Genomic DNA, 25,410 nt, shown 5'->3' on the forward strand with positions numbered 1-25,410 from the left:
TGTGCTCCCAAAGGGCGGGGCTACCTCCCCAAAGGGAGGGCTTCTTGAAGGAGGTGATATCTGGATGGTCGGAAGGAGGCTGCCAGAGGGCAGAATGCTTGGTGCGTTCTGGGCATGCGCAGGTACTTAACTATACTCAGATCAGTACAGACAACCGGGAGGCGGGCGGGGCCCGATCTACGTGTGTTACTAAAAGGCCAGGGGTTGCGTCTAGATCCTGCTGCTCCTGGCACAGAATGCCAATCACTGAAACAATGAGAATTCCCAGGGAAGAAGGCAATTGCCAGGGAAGAACAAGATTTAACATGAGGAACATTATATTTCAGATGAAAGCAAACAAAATTTTCTTACAGTTTTTAATAACCTTTTAAAAAATAAATTTAATATACTTATTCCAGACAATTTGGAAATTTCTTTTTTTTTGAGACCGGTTCTCAATCTGCCGCCCAGGCTGGAGAGCAGGAGCGCAATCTCGGCTCACTGCAACCTCTGCCTCCGGGGTTCAAGCGATTCTCTGGTGCTGCAGCCGAGGAGATGGGAAATCAGTCTCAAATCTGTCTCCCCAACCAATTAGAATCAGGGGTTTATATAGCGAGAAAGAAATGTGACTACTTGCAGGACATCAGGAATTAGGGAGGGGTAAGGAAGAGGAGTTAGTCAACAGGAATCAGGTGGTGGCTTAGGGAATCATGATAGGTGAGGGATCTGGTGTCTCATTGTCCAGATGTGATGATCTGGTAAGTTTCATTTCCTTGATACTGAAACGGTAATAGTTTCCTTATCACCCTTGCAGGGCATGTGATGGTGAGGCAGAAAAACAGGGTCTGGAGGTAGGGAACATAAGGCCGATTCACACTTCAGCTATAACAGGAAATATCCTCTCCATAGGGTGTACACCATAAACGACTTTGTAACCTTACTTCATCTTCTTCATTTACACAGGGCGTACTCCAAGTAACCAATTGAATCCTCTAAGGGGTATTTAACTCCCAAAAAATTTGTAACGGGGCCTTTGAGCCCCTGTGCTCGGCCCACTCCCACACTGTGGAGTGTACTTTCATTTTCAATAAATCCCTTCATTCCTTCCTTGCTTTGTTTATGCGTTTTGCCCAATTTTTTGTTCAAGACGCCAAGAACCTGGACACCTTCTACCAGTAACAATGGGGGTGTGGCTTGCTTCTTTGGTGCTCTGCTGAAACCCTTAGGGGGAGCATGCAGACGGGCAGGTTGTGGGGCACGTGAGCTCGGAACCCAGGGCAGTGTCTAGGAGCGAAGGCTTACAGCTTCTGAAGCGAAGCTCCGGTAGGCGTGTGTTACAGGGTGTTCTTTTAGTTTTGCTGTCTATAGGCGGATTGTGTTAATCAGCTCAGTTAGACCCTCTGTCTTATCGCAAGGACAGAGGGCTTTCTGCATCCTGGGGTTCTTGCCTTGTTGTACCGGTAAAATCGGATCACACAATGGGCTTGGAAAATGAATGCAAGGTTTATTGAATGGTGGAAGTGGCTCTCAGAGTTGGATGGGGAGCCAGAAAGGGAATGGAGTGGAAAGGTGGTTCTTCCCTGGAGTCCGGCCGTTCAGCTGCCGGACTCTTCGCTGACTACGCTGGCCAAATTCCCCTCAGTCTACGCATTGTTCTACCTGTGGATGGTCTGGCAGTGTCCGCTGGTGCCTGTCGGTGTGCTCTTCTGCTCCTCTGTTCCTCTCAATGTCCAGCCACCTGTGTGCTCCTCCACTGGTGTGTTCCTCTCAACATCCAGCCACTTGTGTCTGTGCCTACTAGGGTCTCTGGGTGTTTGTTTGTTTGTTTTTTGAGACAATCTCCCTCTGTGGTCCAGGCTGGAGTGCAGTGGCATGATCTTGGCTCACTGCAACCTCTGCCTCCCAGCTTCAAGTGATTCTCCCACCTCAGCCTCCAGAATAGCTGGGATTACAGACACCCACCACTATGCCCAGCTAATTTTGCACTTTTAGTAGAGACAGAGTTTCACCATGTTGGCCAGGCTAGTCTCGGACTCCTGACCTCAAGTGATCCACCTGCCTCTGCCTCCCAAAGTGCTGGGATTACAGGCGTGGGGCACGGCGCCTGACCCTTTAACCCATTTTGGTTTGATTTTTGTATGTGGCAAGAGATAGGAGTCTAGTTTCATTCTTTTGCATATGGATATCCAGTTTCCCCAGAATCATTATTGAAGACACTATCTTTTCTCCAATGTATGTTACTGATACTTTTGTCAAAAACGAGTTCACCGTAGATGTATGGATTTATATCTGGGTTCTCTATTCTGTTCCATTGGTCTATGTGTCTATTTTTATGCCAGTACCATGCTATTTTGGTTACTTTAGCTCTGCAATACAATTTTAATTTAGGTAATGTAACTCCTCCAGTTTTGTTCTTCTTGCTCAGGTTAGCTTTGACTATGCTGGGTCTTTTGTGGTTTCATATAAATTTTAGGATGTTTTTTCTATTTCTGTGAAGAAGGTCTTTGGTATTTTGATAGGAATTGCATATAATCTGTAAATTTCTTTGGATAAAATGGACATTTTAACAATAATTATTATTCTAATCCAAGAACATAAAATATCTTTCCTTTTGTGTGTGTGTGTGTCCTCTTTAATTTCTTACATCAATGTTTTATAGTTTTCACTGTAGAGATCTTTTACTTCTTTGGTTGAGTTTATTCCTAGGTATTTTATTTTATTTTTAGCTATTGTAAATGAGATTATTTTCTTTTTATGATTGTTTGCTGTTGGCATATAGAAATGCTACTGATTTTTGTATGTTGATTTTGTATCCTACAACTTTACTGAATTTGTTTATCCATTCTAATAATTTTTTTGGTGGAGTCTTTAGGATTTTCCAAATATAAGATTATATCATCTGCAAACAAGGATAATTTGAGTTCTTCTTTTCCAGTTTGGATGCTCTTTATATCTTTCGCTTGTCTACTTACTCTAGCTAAGACTTCCAGTGCTACATTTAATAATGGTAGTTAAAGTGAGCATCCTTGTGTTGTTCCAGATTCTAGAGAGAAGATTTTCAGTATTTCCCGTTCAGTATGATACTACCTATGGGCCTGTCATATATGGTTTTTATTGTGTTGAGGTAGCTTCCATCTACTCCCAGTTTGTTGAAGGTTTTTATCATGAAGGGATGTTGAATTTTATCACATGCTTTTTCAGCATCAATTAAAATGATCACATGGTTTTTGGCCTTCATTCTGTTGATAGGATGTATCACATTGATTGATTTGTGTATCTTGAGCCATCCTTGCATTCCTGAGATGAATGCCACTTGGTCATGATGAATGATTTTTTTAATGTGTTGTTGAATTCAGTTTCCTGGCATTTTGTTGAGGATTTTTGCATCAAGGTTCATCAGGGACATTGCCCTATAGTTTTCTTTTCCTTTTTTTTTTTTTTTTTTTTTTTTTTTTTTTTTTTTTTTTTTTTGGTGTGTCTTTATCTGGTTTTGGTGTCAGGGTAATACTGGCCTCATAGAATGAATTTGAAAGTAGTGTTTCCTCCTCTATTTTTCAGAATAGCTTGGGTAGGATTGGTATTAGTTCTTCTTTAAATGTTTGATAAAATTCAGCATTGAAGCCATTGGATCCCAGGCTTTTCTTTGCTAGGGTAACTTTTTATTATGACTTTGATCTTTTTACTTGTTATTGGTCTATTGAGGTTTCAGATTTCTTCATGGTTCAATCTTGGTAAATGGTGTATATCTAGGAATTTATCCATTTCTTCTAGGTTTCCCAGTGTGTTAAAATATAGTTGATCCTCGGAATTTCTGCTGTATCAGTTGTAATGTCTCCTTTTTCATCTCTGATTTTATTTATTGGGTCTTCTCTCTTTTTTTCTTAATCTGGCTAGAAGTTTATTGATTTTGTTCATCTTTTCAGAAAACAACTTTTCATATCATTTTATTAATTTTTTGGATTGTTCTTTATTTTAATTTTATTTATTTCTGCTCTGATTTTTATTATTTATTTTCTTCTGCTTTTTCTTTTATTTTTATTATTTCTTTCCTTCTTCTTTTTTTTTTTTTTTGGACAGCGTTTTGCTCTGTTGCCCAGGCTGGAGTACAGTGGCATGATCTCAGCTCACTGCAACCTCTGCCTCCTGGGTGCAAGCAATTCTCATGCCTCAGCCTCCTGAGTAGCTGGGATTACAGGCACACACCACCACGCCTGGCTAATTTTTGTATTTTTAGTAGAGATGGGGTTTCACCATGTTGGCCAAGCTGGTCTTGAACTCCTGACCTCAGGTAATCCACTTGCCTCAGCCTCCCAAAGTGCTGGGATTACAGGCGTGAGCTATCACTCCAGCCTTCTACTAACTTTGAATTTGGTTTGCTCTTACTTTTCTAGTTCTTTAAGATGCATCATTACATTGTTTATTTGAAGTCTTCCTGCTTTTTTGATGTAGGCACTTACTTCTATAAACATTCCTCTTAGTACTGCTTTCACTGTATCCCACAGCTTTTGTTATGTTGTGTTTCCATTTTAATTTGTTTCAAGAATTTTTTAAATTTTCTTAATTTTTTTCATCAACCTACTGGTCATTCAGGAGCATGTTGTTTAATTTCCATGTATTTGTATGATTCCCAAATTTCTTCTTGTTATTGCTTTCTAGTTTTATTCCACCATGCTCAGAGAAGATATTTAATACGATTTTGATATTTTTGAAATTTTTAAGACTTGTTTTGTGACCTAAAATGTGGTCTATCCTTGAGAAGGTCCATGTGCTGAGGAAAAGAATATGTATTCTGCAGCTGTTGGGTGAAATGTTCTGTAAATATCTAGGTCCATTTGGTCTATAGTGCAGATTAATTCCAGTGCTTCTTTGTTGATTTTCTGTCTTGATCTGTCCAATACTGAAAGTGTCCAATGCTGAAATCAACAGCCATTATTATACTGGAGTCTATCTCTTTCTTTATCTCTAGTAATATTTGCTTTACATAACTAGGTGATCCAGTGTTGGGTGTATATATATTTACAATCATTATATCCTCTTGATGAATGAACCCCTTTATCATTATATAATGACCTTTTTTGTCTTTTTTTATAGCTTTTGTCTTGAAATCTATTTTGTCTAATATATGTGTAGCTACTCCTGCTCTTTTTGTTCTCCATTCACATAGAATATCTTTTCCCATTCCTTTATTTTCAGCATATGTGTGTCTTTTTTTTTTTTTTTTTTTTTTTTTTTTTTTGAGACGGAGTCTCACTCTGTTGCCCAGGCTGGAGTGCAGTGGCGCGATCTCGGCTCACTGCAAGCTCCGCCTCCCGGGTTCCCGCCATTCTCCTGCCTCAGCCTCCTGAGTAGCTGGGACTACAGGCGCCCGCCACCGCGCCCGGCTAATTTTTTGTATTTTTAGTAGAGACGGGGTTTCACTGTGGTCTCGATCTCCTGACCTTGTGATCCGCCCGCCTCGGCCTCCCAAAGTGCTGGGATTACAGGCTTGAGCCACCGCGCCCGGCCCAGCATATGTGTGTCTTTATAGGTGAAATGTATTTCTTGCAGACCACACATCAATCACTGGGTCTTGTTTTTTAAAATACATTTAGCACCTCAAGAGCAATTCCTCAGAGCCCAGCACAGCATCAAGATTTGCCCAGGAATTGCAGTCCTTGTGACCTGGACTGCCTTTCAAGTTTATTTAGAACCCCCAAAGCACTTTATCCCACAGTATTGGGGCTAGCCAGAACTCAGGTTCCACCCACTGGCATGGACAATTCGCCTCTGGCTAGGGCTGGTCTAAATGCTCCCTCCATGAGCACCACCTGAATTCTACCCGGTATTGCTTTCCACTGTGACAGGCAGCACTGAAGTCCATTACAAAGCCCCACAGTCACTTTCCTCTCCCTCCCCAAAGCACACATATTCTCTCTCTGTGCCACATGGCTGCTGCTGGGGGATGGAGGAGGGATGGTTCTGACAATCCAGGACTGTCTTTCCTACCCTCTTCAGTTCCTCTTTCCTTGCTATGATGTTAAAACCAGGGACTGTGATTGCAAACTTGATTTTTGGTTCTTATGAAGGTGCTTTCTTTTGTGAATAGTTGTTCAATTTGGTGTTCCTGTTGGAGGGGATGATTGCTAGAGGGTTCTATTCAGCCATCTTGCTCTGCCTCCAGGAATTTTTTTTTTTTTAACAAGATGTATTTGTACAGAATTCTCTCAGCTATGACTCCCTGTTGAAGAATTTTCTTTCTGATATAGGGAAGGCATGTTTTGCATGGGAGGTTTTAGCTCCTGTTTTCAAGGAGGGAAAGGGAAGATTAGAATACACTTCTTGCATCTGCCATTTTTCAAGTGTCTTTAGCTTAAAGTAATCCTCATACCAAAGTGGCATATTTTGGAGTGGCACATTCTGCCACTCTTTATTACCATTGTATGAATTTCCAGTCTGAAGTCAATTAAGGTTACTTTTAGTTTGTTTGTGGTTCACCGGTTTTTAGAATGAATAGATCTGCTGAGTGAGGTTTTAAGCAAAATCTTGAAATTCTTTTAACTATAAATGGGTTTTTATGCTAACAGAGAGAGTCACGCACCATATTGACCTCAGGAACCTAGTCTTACCTATCCAGTTTGTGCATAGACGGACTTGGAAACAAAAGCATGAACACTCACTGTAAATTTGAGAGGGCTAATTAGTTTCTTAAATGATTTTCTCAGGTGTTGGAGTTACACAAAGAAAGCTAATTGTTAAACTATCCAAATCTTGGCTCCTTCAAATGAAGATGCAACAATTATTTAATTTAGAAACCACCCCACCATAATATTGGATTGTAATAATAAGTAAATTAGATCACATTTGGGTAGCAATCCCTAGGGGAAAAATGGCCAATAAAGACCAAATTTTCCCCATTCTCATTTACTGTGGCAGAATTACTGGCAAAGCTATTGCAAATCAGGGCTTTACAATCTCCTTTTATTAAACCCACAAATGAAGGTGAAATATGGGCGTATATATAGCTTTCAGGGGGCCGTCAAATTGATGGGATATATGATTAAGGTGAGATAACGTACACACACAATTAGATATTCTAAGCAGGTCTTATTATGGAGAAAGATGAATGTTAAGAGAAATAAGTTATTTCATGTATCTGGAAGCCCAGACACCCTCATATTAATTCTAATCCACATAAATTTCTCCCAGGTGACTTTGTTGTAATGCTGCACAGTAAAATCAAGTCTAAAATCTCACACCCAAGAATAATGATTTTAATAAATGCCAGGTTTCCTGTAAACAAGTGATGTTAAAACTCTAGGTGAGGTTGTGTCCAATTCTCTGCTCTTACTTACGCTTCCTACGATGTTCTGAGAAGAGCCCTTTCAGTTATACAATTTCTTTATCTGTGAAACAGGGCTAACAGTGATGACTCCTGCATAGGATTGTTGTAAAGATTCATTAGGTTACTTTAAGTAAAGCCTGGAGTACATAATCATTGTTCTAGGTGTTCCCTATTTTTATTTGTATTATTGCCTCAGTCTACATACTGTGGAGAATTTTCAGAAATTTGCAAGTAGGAAACTGGAGATTTTACCTTACGGGACTAAATAGTATTAGATAAATTTAATCTGCCTGATGACTAAATGACAAAAATGTTGGAGACAGCTAGTTTTAAACAAAATCAGTGTTAAATATTTCCTTTTATTTAAATAACACTGTCTTGGAGCTGGTTTTGAGTCCAGGCATAAAGCAACAAGCTCCTGAAGCACATAGTGTTGTGTTTTGAGGAACAGTAGTGTTATGTATGGAACTAGAAATGTATCCCCTTCATCTAGGGACCAGGCCTCTGCGATGGATGAGAGGCCCAGATACTCCAGAAGGACTGCCTTCATCCTAAAAAGAAGTTCAAAGACACTACCGCCAACCTTGCCACTATCATGTCATGTTGTTCTCTGCCTTTCCCCCATAGACTCTGTGTGTGTGTGTGTGTGTGTGTACTAAAGACTTACCCTTCTGAAATACAATATTCACATCTTGCATTTATAAGATTTATAAGCCTAGTAGTGTAAGTCTGCTGATTTTGTTTTCACTAAAGATTATCTTTAGTTCCTTTGCATTTCCACATAAATTTTAGAATCGGCTTGTTAACTTCTACCAAAAAAGAAAAAAAAAGTTTGCTAAAATTTTGACTGACATTACGTAAAAACTATAGATCCAATTGGGGGAATACTGACATCTTAACATTATTGAGTATTCTAATCCATGGACATGATTTGTCCCTCCATTTATTAGACTTTAATTTGTTTCTGGGTTGGGCTTTAGTTCATGTCAATTAACTGCAGTTTCAAATGTCTCGCTTAGACAGAGTTAAGCTCCTTCCAGCCAGGCTTCAGTACTTAAGGCCATGAAACTACAGGACCTCTGTTCTTTAGTCCGGCCTGCAATTTTCCCTGTGGCCACTTAGCCAGCCAAAGACTAATGGGAAGCACTAGTTAGTGGGGAGAACTGACTTTGCATTTGGGGCTACTCCAGATTCTAATCCACTATGCCAGCCTACACATGACTGTTAAAAGTTTGGCAGGTTTATTCTTCTCCCGGAAGTTCCTTTGCCTGTGCCTATTAAAGAGTTGTTTCTCTGCCTGACAGTCCTCAAACTTGCAAATGCCATCAGGCATGAGAGGGTCTACTCACAGGTCTCTCTAGTTATTTAGGAAAGGCTGGTGCATCTCTAGAATATAGTGTTTTTTGGGGTTTTTGTTTGTTTGTTTTTGTTTTTTTGGGTTTTTTTTTTGTTTTGTTTTGTTTTTTTTGGCTTTCTTTGTATCTTTGGCTCTCTGGTGGCTTTGAGGAAAAATACTACATCTTAAAATATGAGGTTTTTTTCCCTAGTGTTTTCTCAGTGTTATGGTAAGAGCAAGAATCTTTTACAACCTTCTACATCCTACTGGAAACATTCAGAATAGGTTTTTTGTTTTGTTTTGTTTTGTTTTGTTTTAAGTGAAATTAGGCTGGGCACGGCGGCTCATGCCTGTAATCCCAGCATTTTGGGAGGCCAAGGCGAGTGGACCTGAGGTCGGGAGTTTGAGACCAGCCTGGCCAACATGGTGAAACCCTGTCTCTACTAAAATTGCAAAAAAATTTAGCTGGGCATGGTGGTGGGTGCCTGTAATCCCAGCTACTCCGGAGGCTGAAGCAGGGGAATCACTTGAACCCGGGAGGCAGAGGTTGTAGTAAGCCGAAATCACACCATTGTACTCCAGCCTGGGCAACAAGAGTGGAACTCCGTCTCAAAAATTAATAAATAAAACTGAAGTTAATCTCTTTTTTTTTTTTTCATGTGAGTCTACGTGTTAGGGGAAGGAGTCTACACTTTAATTCTTCTAACATGAAATGCAAAAACCTAAATTTTATGTTCTGTCATAATTTCAAGCAGTAAGTTTAATCAACTAGGTTTTAATTTTATTTTTTTAAGGATAGCAAGTCTGGTGGCAGGTAAATTCTGATTTTTTTTTCATCCTTTTCACAATATTTCAGATTTTGAATATTTGAGCTTTTCTTCACAATAATGTCAAAAGACATAAAATCAGTAGAACATTCACCTAAAATTCATCAGAGAAATGATCCACAGCACGTCAATGATAGAACATTTTTCATTGATGCCTCTAATCAGAGCTTGACTGCCATTCCGTTGGAAATCTTCACATTCACAGAATTAGAAGAAGTACATTTGGAGAACAACCAGATTGAAGAAATTCCCCAGGAGATTCAGCGTTTGAAGAACATCAGGGTCCTCTACCTGGACAAGAACAACCTGAGGAGCCTGTGCCCGGAGCTGGGGCTGCTGAGCAGCCTGGAGAGACTGGACCTGAGCTACAACCCCATCTTCTCCTCCTCCCTTCTCGTCGTCAGCTTCCTCCACGCCCTGCGCGAGCTCCGGCTCTACCAGACCGACCTGAAGGAAATTCCCGCCGTCATCTGTAAAAACCTCCACCATCTCGAGCTGCTGGGACTGACCGGAAACCACCTGAAATGTCTGCCCAAGGAAATAGTGAACCAAACCAAGCTGAGGGAGATCTACCTGAAGCGAAACCAATTTGAAGCTTTCCCCCAGGAGCTCTGTGTTCTCTATAATCTGGAGATCATTGACCTGGACGAGAACAAAATCGGTGCCATCCCAGAAGAGATCGGGCACCTGACGGGGCTGCAGAAGTTCTATGTTGCTTCTAACAACCTTCCCGTTCTGCCCGCGTCCCTGTGCCACTGTAGCCAATTGTCGGTGCTCGATTTATCCCATAACCTCCTCCACTCCATCCCGAAAAGCCTCACCGAGCTCAGGAAGATGACGGAAATAGGGCTGAGTGGGAACCGCCTGGAGAAGGTGCCATACCTCATTTGCAGGTGGACCTCGCTGCACCTGCTCTACCTGGGAAACACAGGCCTGCACAGGCTGCGGGGCTCCTTCAGGCACCTGGTCAACTTGCGCTGCCTGGACCTAAGCCAGAACCATCTAGACCACTGCCCGCTGCAGATCTGTGCGCTGAAGAACCTTGAAGTCCTGGGACTGGATGACAATAAAATAGGACAGGTACGGATTCCCTTTCTGGCTGTGACTATGCTCTCATCCAGGGTCCTTCCTGCCCTAAGTTGGTTCTGTGTCTAAACAGCAAATTTAAACTGACTTTATGGGCGAAAATCCAAGATTACTAAATATTCAACAAGGTGATAGTTTGTATTACTTTCTTTTTCCCTAATAGCAGCAGTAATCATAATAGTAGCTAATGTTTATTTAGAGGGTGTATGTGCCAGTCACTGAGCTAAGTGTTTACATGGATCATCTCATTTACCTCTCACAACGACTGTGTCCTCAATGATATATGAAGGAAGTGAGGGGCAGGGAGCTTAACTAACATGTCCAACGCTACACAGCCTGTAAGTGATACAGCCGCGATTCCAGCCCACAGCTGCCAGGCTCCAGGGTCTACATTCTTTTTTTTTTCCCCCCCCAAGATGGAGTCTAGCTTTGTCGCCCAGGCTGGAGTGCAGTTGGGTGATCTCGGCTTACTGCAACGTCCGCCTCCCGGGTTCAAGTGGTTCTCCTGCCTCAGCCTTTCGAATAGCTGGGACTACAGGCACCTGCCACCATGCCCAGCTAATTTTTGTATTTTTAGTAGAGACAGGGTTTCACTGTGTTGTCCAGGCTGGTCTCAAACTCCTGACCTCGTGATCCCCCCACCTCGGCCTCCCAAAGTGCTGGGATTACAAGCGTGAGCCACCGCGCCCAGCCCAGGGTCTATATTCTTAACAAAGACTATCTCCCGACAGAGTTTCCATTAACAGCAGATGTTTCTAATACATACAGCCTTAGAAGCCTAAAGTTTCATCCATAGGAAACTGCAAAACCAGATCTGTCCCTAGAGAAACTGTCCCGTGTGTGCAGGGTAGCATATTCAAAAATGGTCATTTAGCATTGTTGATAATCATGAAATTATGGGAGACAATCTAAATGTCAGTAGGGGAGTGGGCAAATAAACTTCAATATATTCATAAAATGAAGTTATATAGTAATTTAAGTGAACTGGTACTGTACGTGCCAATATGGATAGATCTCAAAATTGTGATGTTTGTTGAAAAGAAAACCTAAGGTTCTGCATCAAATTGCAGAACATTATGATACCATTTATAAATTTTAAAATCACACAAAACTATATATAAATATATATATACATACACACATATATACACAACACATATTTTATGGATATTTTTATATATAATGAAAATATAAAATACTAACTGGAAGAAAACTAAATTCCTGAAGGTGGCTGCCTCTGGGAAGAGAGAAGGAAGTCAACAAAATAGAGAAGCAGATGGGTGCGTTGGCTCACTCCTCTAATCCCAGCACTTTAGGGGGCCAAGGAGGGAGGATCATTAGAGGCCAGAAGTTCAAGACCATACTGGGCAATGTAGGAATGTGCCTTTAAAAACCAAGAAAGCAAATGGGGAAGAGATCCTAAGGGGACTGAACTTAATTGCAGTGTTTCATTTGGTTTATTAAAAGATTTGGGCAGTTGGGCATGCATGGGTTTATGTTTCTTTATTATTTTATAATATTCTATTTATTTTAATTTTATTTATTTATTTTTAAGATGGAGTCTCACTCACTCTGTTACCCAGGCTGGAGTGCAGTGGTGCTATCTCAGCTCACTGCAACCTCTGCCTCCCGGGTTCAAGGGATTCTCCTGACTCAGCCTCCCAAGTAGCTGGGACTACAGGTGTGCGCCATCATACCCGACGAACTTTTGTATTTCTAATAGAGACTGGATTTCACCATGTTGGCCAGGCTGGTCTCAAACTCCTGGCTTCAAGTGATCTGCCCGTTTTGGCCTTACAAAGTGCTGGGATTATAGGCGTGAGCCACCATGCCTATCCTATAATGTTTGATTTAAAAAGAAAAAAAAAAAACAGCTGTTAAGAGCAAAAGACAACTGTAGAGGGAGTAAAAAGGGGAATTTGGAAATCAACAACTATAATCAAATAATAGGTCTGCTTTACCTGGCCATGGACACCAGTCTCATGTGTTCCCCATACATTACAAAAGTCCTGGTCCTTACAGGTTTATTATTAAAAATCTTTTTTTTTTTTTTTTGAGATGAACTGTCGCTCTGTCGCCCAGACTGGAATGCAATGGTGCCATCTCGGCTCACTGCAACCTCCACCTCCCAGGTTCAAGTGATTCTCCTTCCTCAGCCTCCTGACTAGCTGGGACTACAGGCGCCTGCTACCACACCCAGCTAATTTTTGTATTTTTAGTAGAGGCAGGGTTTCACCATATTGACCAGGCTGGTCTCAAACTCCTGACCTCGTAATCCGCCCACTTCAGCCTCCCAAAGTGCTGGGATTACAGGCGTGAGCCACTGTGCCCGGCTGCTAAAAAAATCTTTTATTTGATTTTTTATTTCTAGAACTTTTTTCCCCAAATTGCGATGGGGTTTTAAAGCTGCCTTTCAGAAAGTAACATTTTGATGGTAACTTGTAGATTTAGGACGAGATTCTAGGACTTAATCTCTACTGATGTAGCAACTCACCTTGGAGGATTTTTGAGGTTCCGTGAGAGCCTATTCCTGAACTATTCCACTGCTGATGTAAGAAATTCCTTTTAGTGGACAAAGTCTGTCATTCTGCAGTTGGAGTGAAAGACTTAAAATATAAAGTACATGTGGGAAGGATGACACGTTATACTGAGCCATGAATAATACCAAATCCTGTTCTGAGAGAAATTTTAAGAAATCAAAGGAGCGAATCACACACAGACTGCTTGTTAAAAATAAGCTTCATCCAATACCAAGTTTTACCACAAGTCAAACTGCACTGAAATGTAGACAGGTTAAATATTACTGTATTGAACATGACAGTCTCTACGTACCATTGCTTTTTCCTCTTCAGTTATTCTGATGGGCTTTGTGTGTGTGTGTGCATTTGTCCTCCCTTCTCAATTTCCTCTCATGCTAATACCACCTTCCAATGCATTTCTCTCCTTAATGAAACATGGCCTTTAAGCCAGCTCATTATCTCTCCCTCCCCAAAGACTCAAGCCTGACCAGTAGCTTCTACTTGCCTGTGTGCATGCAAAAATATCTGATTTTCAATGTGCACCTAGATGGATTTTATTTGTAGAGTATACTTCTATTAAAGGAGAAAACCAGGCCAGGTGCGGTGGCTCACGCCTGTAATCAGAACACTTTGGGAGGATGAGGCAAGTGGATCAACTGAAGTCAGGAGTTTGGCCAACATGGCAAAACCCATCTCTACTAAAAATTCGAAAATTAGCCGGGCATGGTGGAGGGCACCTGTAATCCCAGCTACTCGGGAGGTTGAGGCAGGAGAATTGCTTGAACCCAGGAGGCAGAGATTGCAGTGAGCTGAGATTATACCATTGCCACTCCAGCCTGGAGTGGGCAAGAAGAGCGAAACTCCATCTAAAAAAAAAAAAACAGTGTACCGGATCCCAAAATGGCTATATGTCAATTATAGTGTCATCAGTAATTGTCTTCATCTAATGCTCTACAGATTTTCTATTCTATACATCTAGATTTCTTCTCATTATACTTTGCTATAACTGTGATGAAACTAACTACTGGATCTTAAATATTCTGAAAAAATTTTTTGAACATTCAATGTGCTTTGAAAAAGAAAAGCTAAGCCTTTATGAGTTAAGTAAACAGCAACAAGAGTGAAATTTCTAGGTTATAATGAAATGGTTAGATTGAAAAATATTTTTTTCATTGTTTTGGATTGCACAGAAGGCAGGCATTTTGTATTGAAGGGCTCCAAGTGCTTGATGAAGAATTTTGAAATAGCCAAAGAGGAAAGCTTAAACATCAGTTTCTCCAGAGACTGACTTGATCTAATTAAAATATATAGGTAAATTTAAAAAACTGGAAAACTGTTACAGCATTTTTAGGAAAATGAGTCCTTACTCTACACAAAAAAGAGAAAAATGCATTATGGAAGATTCCAAGTATGTGAAACTTTTACAGATAGGTTGTCCTACAGTGAACTTTCTTTTTTCTCCAACTGTAAGTGGCTCATTCACCAATGACCTGTCTGTTCCAGCTATCGATAGAGAGGTGGGGTGGGAGCAGCTCAGCTGTGCTCTAGCCAGAATGAAAGTCGGGTGACTAGGGAATGGCCGGGAAGAATGTCCATGAGCTCAAGCAGGGAACTGTGGGGAAGGATTTCCCAGTTAGGAAGTAAGCCAGATAAAGGAACATATGAGTTAAGGAGCTGTTGAGCTACATAGCTGGGATTTTTTTTTCTACAAGAAAATAAGGCATCTCTGCAACCCAGTCAACAGAGTGATTGTCACATATTTTAAGAACGAAATTTTTCCCATGTGGTTCCCATGGTCCAGAAAGAAACCGATAGGCAGACAAAATGGTGAAGCTGATTTTGGCTGTACTAAAGTGGGAAATCTGATGGTTAGAAGTAGCCATAGAAGACAATGAGCTTTTCTTCACAGGAGGTGGTGTTTAGATACAATCGGATGGCTCGCTATAGAATGTATGCAACCACTGTATTAGAAGGTTGAAATAGAGAACTTTCTTAAGGCCTTCCAGCCCTGAAAGTGTGGCACTCTGTGAAATGCCAACCCAGTTCCCACATAGGGTACACAAGCCTGGGTATTCACTGAAAAGCGGAACACGACACGATAGGATCATAATGGAGTTCACTGAACACTGATTAAATGGTGTGAATATATGTTTGCCTTCAACTGAGATTTCAACTGAAGTTTCAAAATTATTAAAGCCTTTTAGGATGAAGAGTCATATCACTAAACGTATTAGTTCCAGTAACTGAATTTATTATGAATATTCTTATTGCATTATTACACATGACTTTAGTATTTTTCTTTCAATAGTGTCAAGCAGTTGCCACACTACAGTCCATAAATGGCAAGAACGTAGGTTAAAAATTGCTCCAAATTTTTTTTTGAGACAGCCTCTCACTCTGGCGCCCAGGCTGGAGTGCAGTGGCACAACCTCGGCTCGCTATAACCTCTGCCTCCTGTGTTCCAGAGATTCACCTGCCTCAGCCTCCCAAGTAGCTGGGATTATAGGCACCCACTACCACGCCCGGCTAATTTTTGTAGTTTTTAGTAGAGACAGGGTTTTGCCATGATGGCCAGGCTGGTCTTGAACTCCTGACCTCAGGTGATCCACCGGTCTTGGCCTCCCAAACTGCTGGGATTAAAGGCATAAGCCCCCGTGCCTGGCCACAAAAAATTGCTCCAGTTTAAAGTGGTGCATAAAAGTGAAATCAGAGACTTTAGATCCAAAGTATAAATACTGTAATGCAGATACGTGCACAAATTTTTCATCAGTAGGAGAGGCTAAGTTACTCCACTTGTTTAGCAGTCTGCCTCAAAACCAAAAGCCCAATTTATCTCTGCTGACTGTTAAAAATAATCTTGACCTGAAACTTATCTTTTTGGAACACTTCTAGTTACCTTCAGAATTGGGCTCACTTTCAAAACTGAAGATACTTGGACTAACAGGAAATGAGTTCCTTTCCTTTCCGGAGGAAGTCCTTTCTTTAGCATCTTTAGAGAAATTATACATTGGGCAAGACCAGGGATTCAAACTTACCTATGTGCCAGAACACATTAGGAAACTGCAGGTAAGCCTCCCCAAATGAGCAGGCTAAGAAGCACCTGCCACTGCCTCTTAAATTGACTGAAACTGAGAAAATATGAGGTCTCCACAGGCTGGATGTAGCCTCATCCATACTAGATTTCCAGCTTCAAACAAGCAATCATTTTTACATTTTGAGGTTTCCACTGTCTGTGAACAACCCTTCATCATTTCATTGTGATTGCTGCTGGATGTGTCCTACCATACTTCTTTCCACTGTGTGATCTGGTGTGTTTCAGTTACAGAAATTGGGTCTACTTCTTTCCATTTAACTCCCACTTTTTATAAGTAGCCCCCCGAAAACTGGACTATTTTGAAGTTAAAGAGTATCATACAAGTGACGTGCTAGGAGCCTGCATTTTGGTGCCCAGGATTTCCTGTAAGGGGAAGTGAGACCTCTCTCCCTGCTTGGAAAAGGGAAATCATGTTGCACCAGCTTGCTGGATCTACAGGGCCATGAGGAATACTTGAAAAGCAATAGGATAACTTCATTCAAAGTAGCCATACTAGAGTGTCTTCATGTGTTCATCCTTTAAAGAACTATTTTTTTTTAATGTTCCTGTTGTTGCACGTCTTTTTTTTTAGACAGAGTTTCACTCTTGTTGCCCAGGCTGGAGTGCAATGGCACAATCTCGGCTCACTGCAACCTCCACCTCCCGGGTTCAAGCGATTCTCCTGCCTCAGCCTCCCAAATAGCTGGGATTACAGGCGCCCACCACCACACCTGGCTAATTTTGTGTTTTTAGTAAAGACAGGGTTTTGCCATGTTGGCCAGGCTGGTCTCGAACTCCTGAACTCAGGTGATCCACCCTTCTCAGCCTCCCAAAGTGCTGGGATTACAGGTGTGAGCCACCGTGTCTGACCTGCTGCACTCTTAATGATGATAAAGTAGGCGTGGGCCGCCACATAACCCCCAGTCATGCAATGCCATGTACAGCATAGGTAGTTCTCACTATGACACAGGGAGTCTATTCCTAATTCTCCATTCCTTTACCCTGTGTTCACAGAACACCTTTCATCGTCTTTTCCTTTATACCTGTCGTGCCGCAATCTTAGGGTGAAGTACAAACATTAGATTTTTGCCCAGTGAAGTTGAAAATAGTTATTTTGAATACATTCAAACCCATTCCCTGTGCGTTTTGGCTACTTTCACATGACGCAATATTGGGTTGATAGTTGAAGCAATTATCATTCTGTAGCAACTGCCACAGATAATTAGCTATTAAAAAAGAGTTAATGATAAATGTAGTTAATTATTCAAATTATTTTTTCATAAAGTTCTGGTGAAACAAATAAGCACTAGATGTCTGTAGTCTCTTTTCCCTGCATAAATGGAAACCAAGTCTAATGGATTTACTCAAAAATAATTTTATGTCTTGATGATGGTCCTTTAGACATGCTTTTTCCCTTTAACCCAATGCATAATTTCCCCCATTAAAGTAAAAAAAAAAAAAAAGCATAGGCACCCACAGGTGATTCTGGTTACTATAATTAATTAATCAAGGTATATTATTATGGTATACTCATGTTATTTCAGAGTCTTAAAGAGCTATATATAGAGAACAATCATCTGGAGTACCTGCCCGTATCCTTGGGGTCAATGCCTAACCTAGAAGTTCTTGATTGCCGGCACAATTTGCTTAAACAACTTCCAGATGCCATTTGCCAAGCACAAGGTGAGGAAACTTAGTAGATTCACAGCCTAGTAGAGTTTGTGGCCAGTACTTCCCATGGGAATGGCTTCCTTGCCTTGCTAAAGACCGATCTGAGTGTTGGGAGAACTGAGTCTATCCCATTACTTTCTTGCAGGGCTCACTCAGTGACATGGGGGAGGCCAGGTGTCCTGATTAGTATAGCTAAGAGTCTTGCAAAGGCAGTTAAGTCATTTATTAGAATGGAAAAGTAAATAACAACTGCTAAGAAAATTAGCATTCACTCATACATTCATTACACTACCAACAAGAATTTACTGTACACTTACTGTATGCCAGAATTTGGAATTGGGATCCTGCAGTAAATTTCATCTAGGTCACTGAGTCACTTGAATAAAAGAAAAAGTATTGGCCCACAGTGGTGAAATTAGCAAGGGACTTTCTTGGACCTACATGATTGACCTGGAAAACTATATATGATTCCTATTTAAACAGCCAAACATTTTCTACTAGACTAAGCCATTCTTTGTGTGTACATTCATCCATCCACTTAACATGCTTTTGCTGAGTACCCACTGGGACCAGATTTTAAATGTTTCTTTTTTTTTTTTTTTTCTGAATCCCTAGGCTTATGCACATGTTTTCAAACTACGGCGATTTTTTTTCTTTCTTTTTATTTTTTTAGACAGAGTCTCGCTCTGTTGCCCAGGCTGGAGTGCAGTGGCAAGATCTCGGCTCACTGCAAACTCCGCCTCCCGGGTTCACGCCATTCTTCTGCCTCAGTCTCCTGAGTAGCTGGGACTACAGGCGCCCGCCACCTCGCCCGGCTAGTTTTTTTTGGGGGGGTTTTGTTTGTTTGTTTGTTTGTTTTGTATTTTTAGTAGAGACAGGGTTTCACCGTGTTAACCAGGATGGTCTCGATCACCTGACCTCGTGATCTGCCCACCTCAGCCTCCCAAAGTGTTGGAATTACAGGCGTGAGTCATCGCACCCGGCCCAAACTATGGCTATTCTTTAATGAAAAAAGAATGAAGACATATTAGAGTGGAAGCTGATGCCTACTCATAAGACACTCAAAAATTGGGGGCAAGGCCGGGCGCAGTGCTCATGCCTGTAATCCCAGCACTTTGGGAGGCCAAGGTGGGTGGATCACCTGAGGTTAGTTCAAGACCAGCCTGGCCAACATGGCAAAACCCCATCTCTACTAAAAATACAAAATTAGCTGAGTGTGATGGCACATGCCTGTAATCCCAGCTACTTGGGAGGTTGAGGTAGGAGAATTGCTTGAATCCGGGAGGCAGAGGTTGTAGTGAACAAAAATCACACCACTGCACTCCAGCCTGGCGACAGGGCGAGATTCCGTCTCAGAAAAAAAAAAAAAAAAAAAAAAAAAAAACTGGAGGCAAGGGGTTGTATGCAGTACTCCTTAGTAATGCTCCTGACCATAAACTTTTATACTGTCCCTGGTCCCTGGAGGAGTGAAATATTCTCAAAATTTTCAGTGTTTTCTATTTTTCTGTCTCTAATATTTATGGACACTGGCTTCAACAACTTTGAATTGTTATAAAGAAGTTGTAGGCTGGGTGCGGTGGCTCATGCCTCTAATTCCAGCACTTTGGGAGGCCGAGGCAGGTGGATCATGAGATCAGAAGTTCGAGACCAGCCTAGCCAATACAGTGAAACCCCATCTCTACTAAAAATACAAAAATTAGCCGGGCATGGTGTTGGGTGTCTGTAATCCCAGCTACTCAGGAGGCTGAGGCAGGAGAATCACTTGAACCCAGGAGGCGGAGGTTGCAGTTAGCCGAGATTGCGCCACTGCACTCCAGCCTGGGTGACAGAGCTAGACTCCGTCTCAAACAAACAAACAAACAAAAATAGCCAAGTGTGGTAGCGTGTGCCTGGAATCCCAGCTACTCAGGAGGCTGAGGCACTTGAGTCGTTTCAACCTGGGAGGCAGAGGTTGTAGTAAGCCCAGATCATGCCACTGTACTCCAGCCTGGGCAACAAAGTGAAAGACTCTGTCTCAAAAAAAAAAAAAAAAACAAAAAACTCAATAGCCCGCTGAGCTTAGGAGCAGCATGGTCTGAGAGTGATTTTTCCCAGTGGGCTGTCAGTTTCAGCTAAAAACTGTTGCTCTAAACAAACAAAACATTTGGAATATCTGGAGACTGAATTTTGTTCTCTTCATTATGGGAAGGAGCAAACATAGAGCTAGAACTTTTATTAGATGGTAGAAAAAGTTTTGTTGGATCTTGTGCATCTTTCCTCTCATCCTTTTTGCAAATGCAGAATTGGATCCCTCATCTATGTGGGCAGGATTAGGTGACAAGTTAATATTGTTTGTTCTAAGATGGATCCACCATTAAAAAAAAAATCTTTTCAGCTTTGAAAGAATTACTGCTGGAGGACAACTTGCTCACCCATCTTCCGGAGAATTTGGATTCCCTAGTGAATCTTAAGGTTCTGACACTGATGGACAATCCCATGGAAGAACCCCCAAAAGAAGTGTGTGCTGAAGGCAATGAGGTCATATGGAAATACCTCAAGGAAAAGAGAAATAGGAATATAATGGCAACAAAGGTAAAATCAGCCCAGATTCTTGATAACAGTTGCTTTAGAGGGAGTCTAATGGTAAACACATTACAGATTATCCTATGGAGCAACTCCTTACACCCTTGTCCTGCTTCTGAAAAGAGAAGTTACTTAGTAACTTTTACATCCCCAGGGCTAAGGGTAAGAAGATTTTTTAATGTCAGCCCTAGTATTTTTGTCTTTTATGTCCCTTATTTCTTTGTCCAATAAGAAGCCAACAAATAGGCAAAGGAAACCAAAACTTCAAAATTTCAAACAATCTTAAATTCTTGGACCATTTCATTGGAATGAAAAAAGCTTGTATTCACAAAAGCAGTAAAATAAATTTTAAAAATTAGAAATGAAAGCATTTATAGATGAGAGGCTGAGCCCAGGGTTCTGAGCTGCCATTAATTAGGATCAAAGGGCTGAGATCCTTGTAATTCTGCTGTAGCCCTTTGAGCCCATGGAGATGTAGGACAGTTCTGGAATGTGTCCACTTCAGCCAGTGTTCTTTGTTCTCCAACTGGCCCAAGTCCCCATCACCTCACAGCCGGATGACTACATAAGCCCTTTGACTAGTGTCCCTGCTTCCATGCCAGCTCCCCTACAATATACCTTCTGCTCAGCAGTAGCACTGATGCTGTTAAAACATGGGCTAGAGCTCCCCACTCCACTGAAATTGGCAACCCTCCATTTCACTCAGAGTACGAGTCAAATCTTCAGTCCGTAAAATCCTCTCTCAATAGCCCTCAACCCTATCAGACCTAATGTCCTCCCTTTTATGATAAATCTTTTGTGATACCTCTTTTACCATTCCAAAATAAATTCAGAGATAATAAAAACCTACAGAAGCACATAATTTTAATCAAAACAATCCCTGAGTAGCAATTTAAAGGAGAAAGAAAAGTAATTTGTATACAAATATATATTTCAGGCTGGGCGCGCTGGCTCACGCCCATAATCCCAGCACTTTGGGAGGCTGAGGTGGGTGGATCACTTGAGGTCAGGAGTTCAAGATCAGCCTGACCAACATGGTGAAACCCTGTCTCTACTAAAAATACAAAAATTAGCTGGGCATGGTGGTGTGTGCCTGTAATCCCAGCTACTCTGGAGGCTGAGGCAGGAGAATCGCTTGAACCCAGGAGGCGGGGGTTACAGTGATCCTAGATTGTGCCACTGCACTCCAGCCTGGGCGACAGCTATCTCAAAAACTAAAATAAAAAATTATTTCAATGTGTATATGCTCAGGATGGATTACACTTGAAAGAATGAAAATTGTGGTTTTTAATTGAATACTTCCTGAAAGCATTTTGAAAAACCATGCACCCTCTTGCACATTCTTAAAATGATATTTAATATTGCTGGGCACAAGTTTAAATCATTGCAAAGGATGTAATTTCCAGTGAATTTTAAATGTTGACATTTTAAAATAGAGCTGTTAGAACAATATTTTAACTGTATCCAGTGGAAACTGAATATCATTATGATTTGTCAACACCAATTTACAAATACTTAAACAAGTTATTATTTTATAGGCAGAATTTTTATATCTTTTCTTCTTAAACATGTACTTCCATTCTACTTTCCCCTCAAAATTGATCCTAAGGTTATATATATACACATATGTCTTTCATAGATTGCTCTTTTGTACTTCTAGGCAACAAAAATATTTATATAAATTAAATTTTAAAAATTTAAAAATTTATATACATTATAACTATTAGTAGTATAAAATCACCTAAAACAACATAAAATTTCTTACAAATTTTAAAAATTATTAGACATATAGGATTTTTTAGAACAGTGTACCAAAATGAGAGGGTTTTTTTAGTGTAGTTTATATATTCATGCATAAATATTGATGATTATTAGAATAACACAGGGTTTATTACAGATTCTACTCCTGTTTTTCATTTTACAGATGAAAGCCTTGAGAAAACTTGTTCACGTAGATGAGTTAATGAGAACGGAAGAAGCTTTTTTTGCCTGTAATGTTTTATTTTTAAAAAACAATGCTTCATACATCTCTGAACTTCTTCCAGATTTGTATCCCCCAGACTGATAGCAGGTCTTAACTGACATGTTAACTAGGTTTCCCTTATTTTTCTTGAAGGTAGAATTAGAAACCACCTGTCTTGCAAAAGGATTGGTTAACCAGTCCTTAGAGTCGTTCATTTTCTCATCAACACTTGTACTTTGAATTGTCGTGTGTGTGTGTGTGTGTGTGTGTGTGTGTGTGTCCTAATGATTTTTGGAATCCAGGGCAATGCACCATAGTAAGATTCAGGTGGGTTCAAGGCATGCCCTTCCTCTGTGGAGCACCAAAGGGGAAACTGGGATGGGGGATCTGCAGTTATGTTCTTGAGATGATTTTAGGAAGGGATGCATATGGAAGCTGAAGCTCAGGAAATAGACTGTCTTCAACCTATCCATGCCTGCACACCATTGGAAAGGCTTTGTAGACCAGGGTACAGACCACACAATTGAAGACTGCTTAATCTTAAGACAATAAAAAGTCCCATAAATTTCCAAACTGCCTCTAGAGAGTAGTGCTGTTCCCTGGATCCTGATCAGTCTGCTGTTTTCACTCCCCATCTCATCTTTCCTACTCTCACTGGCTTCAGTCACAAGCAGATACCTGGTGTTCTTCCAAGGACCAAGCATGCTCCTGGCTCAGGGCCTTAACACTGGCTCTTCCTGTGCCCAGAGATGCTTCCCTCAGATACAGGCAAGATTCTGGCCCTCACTTTGTTCCATCTCTGCTTAAACGTCCTCTTATCAGAGAGCCCTTCCTTGATCCACCTTATATAAAACAGCATACCCCCAGCCACCTCTTTCATTTGTTCATTCATTTAACAAACATTTACTGAGCTTCTACTATGTACCAGACACTGTTCTAAGCCCTGAGATACATCAGTGAACAAAACAAATATTTATGTCCTCACAGCACTTAAAATCTAGTAGGAGGGAAATAAAAGCATGAAATATAAAACAAAATTAAATACTACATTAGAGAGTGCTACTGTGGGAAAAAAAAAAACAAGGTCACCCTAAGGGGAACTGAAATTGCCAGTAGTGTTTGGAGGTGGGGAAGTGGTTAATGTAAATAAGATTGTCAGAGTAGGCCTCATTGCAAAGATGACAGTCTTAGCTTAGGCTGCCACAACAAAATACCACAGAACAGGCGGCTTAAACAACGGAACTGTATTTTCTCACAGTTCTGGAAGCTGGAAGTCTAAGGTCAGAGTATCAGCATGATTGGAGTCTGGTGAAGGTCCTCTTCCTGGCCTATAGAAGCTGACTTCTCCCTGTGTCTTCATATGGCAGAAAGAGAGAGAGACAGAGAGAGAGAGAGAGAGAGAGAGAGAGAGGGAGAGAGAGAGACGGAGACAGAGAGAGATTGCACTAGAGAGTTGCTAACTCTCTGATGTCTCTCCCTATAATGCCACTAATCTCATCATGAGGTCCCCACCGTTATGACTTCATCTAAATCTAATCATCTCCCCAAAGCCCCTTTTCCAATTTCCATCACACTGGGGATTAGGGCTTCAACATATGAATTTGGGGCAACACAGTTCAGTCCATAGCAATGACGATCGAGCAAACCCTTGAAGCAGCGGAGAGGTGAGCCATCTGAATACTGAGAAGAGTTCCAGGCAAAGGAAGCAGCGAATGTACAGGCCCTGAGTCACGACTGTGCCTGTGTGTCTGAGCAGGGAGGAGGCCTACACGGCTGGAGCAGAGTGAGCCAGGGAAAGGGGAGTTAAGAGGTTAGAGGGGTCAGGATTGGGGAGGCAGATCAGAGAGGGCCTTGTAAGCCATATAAGGACATTGGCTTCTATTCAGAGAGAAATGGGGAGCCACTGGACAAGTCTGCTACTAGAGGAGGGGTGTTGCTGGGTAGGTAGGAGGGAATAGGATCCAGGGAACAAGTGAGGGCTGGCTTTAGGCAGGAGCACAGACAGCCCAGTAAGGAGCAGGAAGGCAGGGCATAGGCACTCAGATCCCCTCACCATGCACGGTTGCTCTCCATAGCACTCATTACCATCTGTCAAATTAAACATTCATGTGTTTATTTTTTACTGTCTCTTCCCTCACTGGAATGTGAGCTCCATAAAGTTGAGACAGTTATTTCTCTGCTGTTGCCCAAAAGTCTAGAACAGGCCCTGGCACATAAAAGCAATAAATGCATTTTTTAAAAAATTTGTCTGAATGCCTGGCCAATTGAGAAAGATCGAAAATAAAATTTAGAGTTCTGATCACATCCCATTCTCCACATCTTCAAGACCACATATCAGAATAAAGAGATTTAACAATCTCCAGTTCATTGTGATACCAGCCAGTGCTGAATATGGGTTTATTTTGTTTTCAGATTCAGGCGTGGTGGCGTGGAACAGTGGTACGGAAAGGATTTGGGAAATTCGGTGAACTACTAAAACCACGAAAGAAAGGAAAGACTTCTCCAAAAGATAAGAAAGGAAAGAAGGATGTAAAAGGAAAACCAGGAAAGGGAAAAAAGAAATAATCCTATAAATTGATAAATTGGAGTACTGGACCTAGATGGATTAAGAAGGCAAAATATCTAGGAATTAGATGCCTACTACATTAAAATTATTCATAAAATTATGTTTATGTGTAAAAATAAATGATTCTTACTTTTACTGAAATATTTATAGATAAAATGATATAACACCTTGGAATTTCTTCTAAATAATATGGGAGGGGGAGGGGAAAGTGGGTAGGAGTACAAGTGAAACAAGATTGGCCATACACTGATAACTGTAGAATAAGGTGATGAGTACACAGGAGTTCGTTATACTATTTGCCTACTTTTATTTATTTTTAATTATTTTTTAAGACAGGATCTCACTCTGTTGCCCAGGCTGGTATGCAGTGGTGCAATCTTGGGTCACTGCAACCTCCATTTCCCAGGTTCCAGCAATTCTCATGCCTCAGCCTCCTGAGTAGCTAGGACTACAAGCACATGCCACCATGCCTGGCTTTTATATTTCTTTGGTAGAGATGGGGTTTCA

At 41.1% G+C, this 25,410-nt stretch overlaps 2 protein-coding genes across 34 annotated transcripts in view; both read left to right on the plus strand.

Annotated features, from left to right (window-relative positions):
- The window catches only part of SEC62 (SEC62 homolog, preprotein translocation factor), a 332,886-nt gene that overhangs the window by 145,322 nt on the left and 162,154 nt on the right, over positions 1 to 25,410 (plus strand). Inside the window, exon 1 of one of the 32 annotated variants that reach the window (XM_050780012.1) lies at positions 168 to 171. The exons of 28 other annotated variants lie outside the window; for them this stretch is intronic. The gene's annotated coding sequence lies outside the window, so the exon portion shown is untranslated. Of the gene's footprint in view, positions 1 to 167; positions 172 to 10,409; positions 10,414 to 12,943; positions 12,948 to 21,525; positions 21,530 to 25,410 lie in introns of those variants that run through there. 3 more of the 32 variants (XM_050779999.1, XM_050780023.1, XM_050780007.1) reach the window with 3 other exon arrangements.
- On the plus strand, positions 28 to 25,044 carry LRRIQ4 (leucine rich repeats and IQ motif containing 4). 2 transcript variants are annotated; one of them, XM_050779967.1, is made up of 6 exons: positions 28 to 122; positions 9,493 to 10,543; positions 15,961 to 16,134; positions 17,686 to 17,824; positions 20,187 to 20,383; positions 24,750 to 25,044. In XM_050779967.1, exons 2-6 carry the CDS (start codon positions 9,524 to 9,526, stop codon positions 24,900 to 24,902), a joined length of 1,683 nt encoding a protein of 560 aa, XP_050635924.1. In that variant the 5' UTR covers positions 28 to 122; positions 9,493 to 9,523; the 3' UTR covers positions 24,903 to 25,044. The 2 variants fall into 2 exon arrangements, with proteins under 2 accessions (XP_050635924.1, XP_050635925.1); XM_050779968.1 differs by having other exon boundaries at positions 30 to 101; positions 24,750 to 24,971.

Source organism: Macaca thibetana, chromosome 2 (genome assembly GCF_024542745.1).
Source record: "Macaca thibetana thibetana isolate TM-01 chromosome 2, ASM2454274v1, whole genome shotgun sequence".
Classification (NCBI taxonomy): Eukaryota; Metazoa; Chordata; class Mammalia; order Primates; family Cercopithecidae; genus Macaca; species Macaca thibetana.

Excerpts from the sequence above, each read along its gene's own strand:
- LRRIQ4 (XM_050779967.1), top strand. The coding sequence starts at position 9,524 with ATGTCAAAAGACATAAAATCAGTAGAACATTCACCTAAAATTCATCAG. Across the intron at positions 10,544-15,960 it reads ATGACAATAAAATAGGACAG|TTACCTTCAGAATTGGGCTC; the intron begins GTACGGATTCCC and ends GAACACTTCTAG. Across the intron at positions 16,135-17,685 it reads AACACATTAGGAAACTGCAG|AGTCTTAAAGAGCTATATAT; the intron begins GTAAGCCTCCCC and ends ATGTTATTTCAG.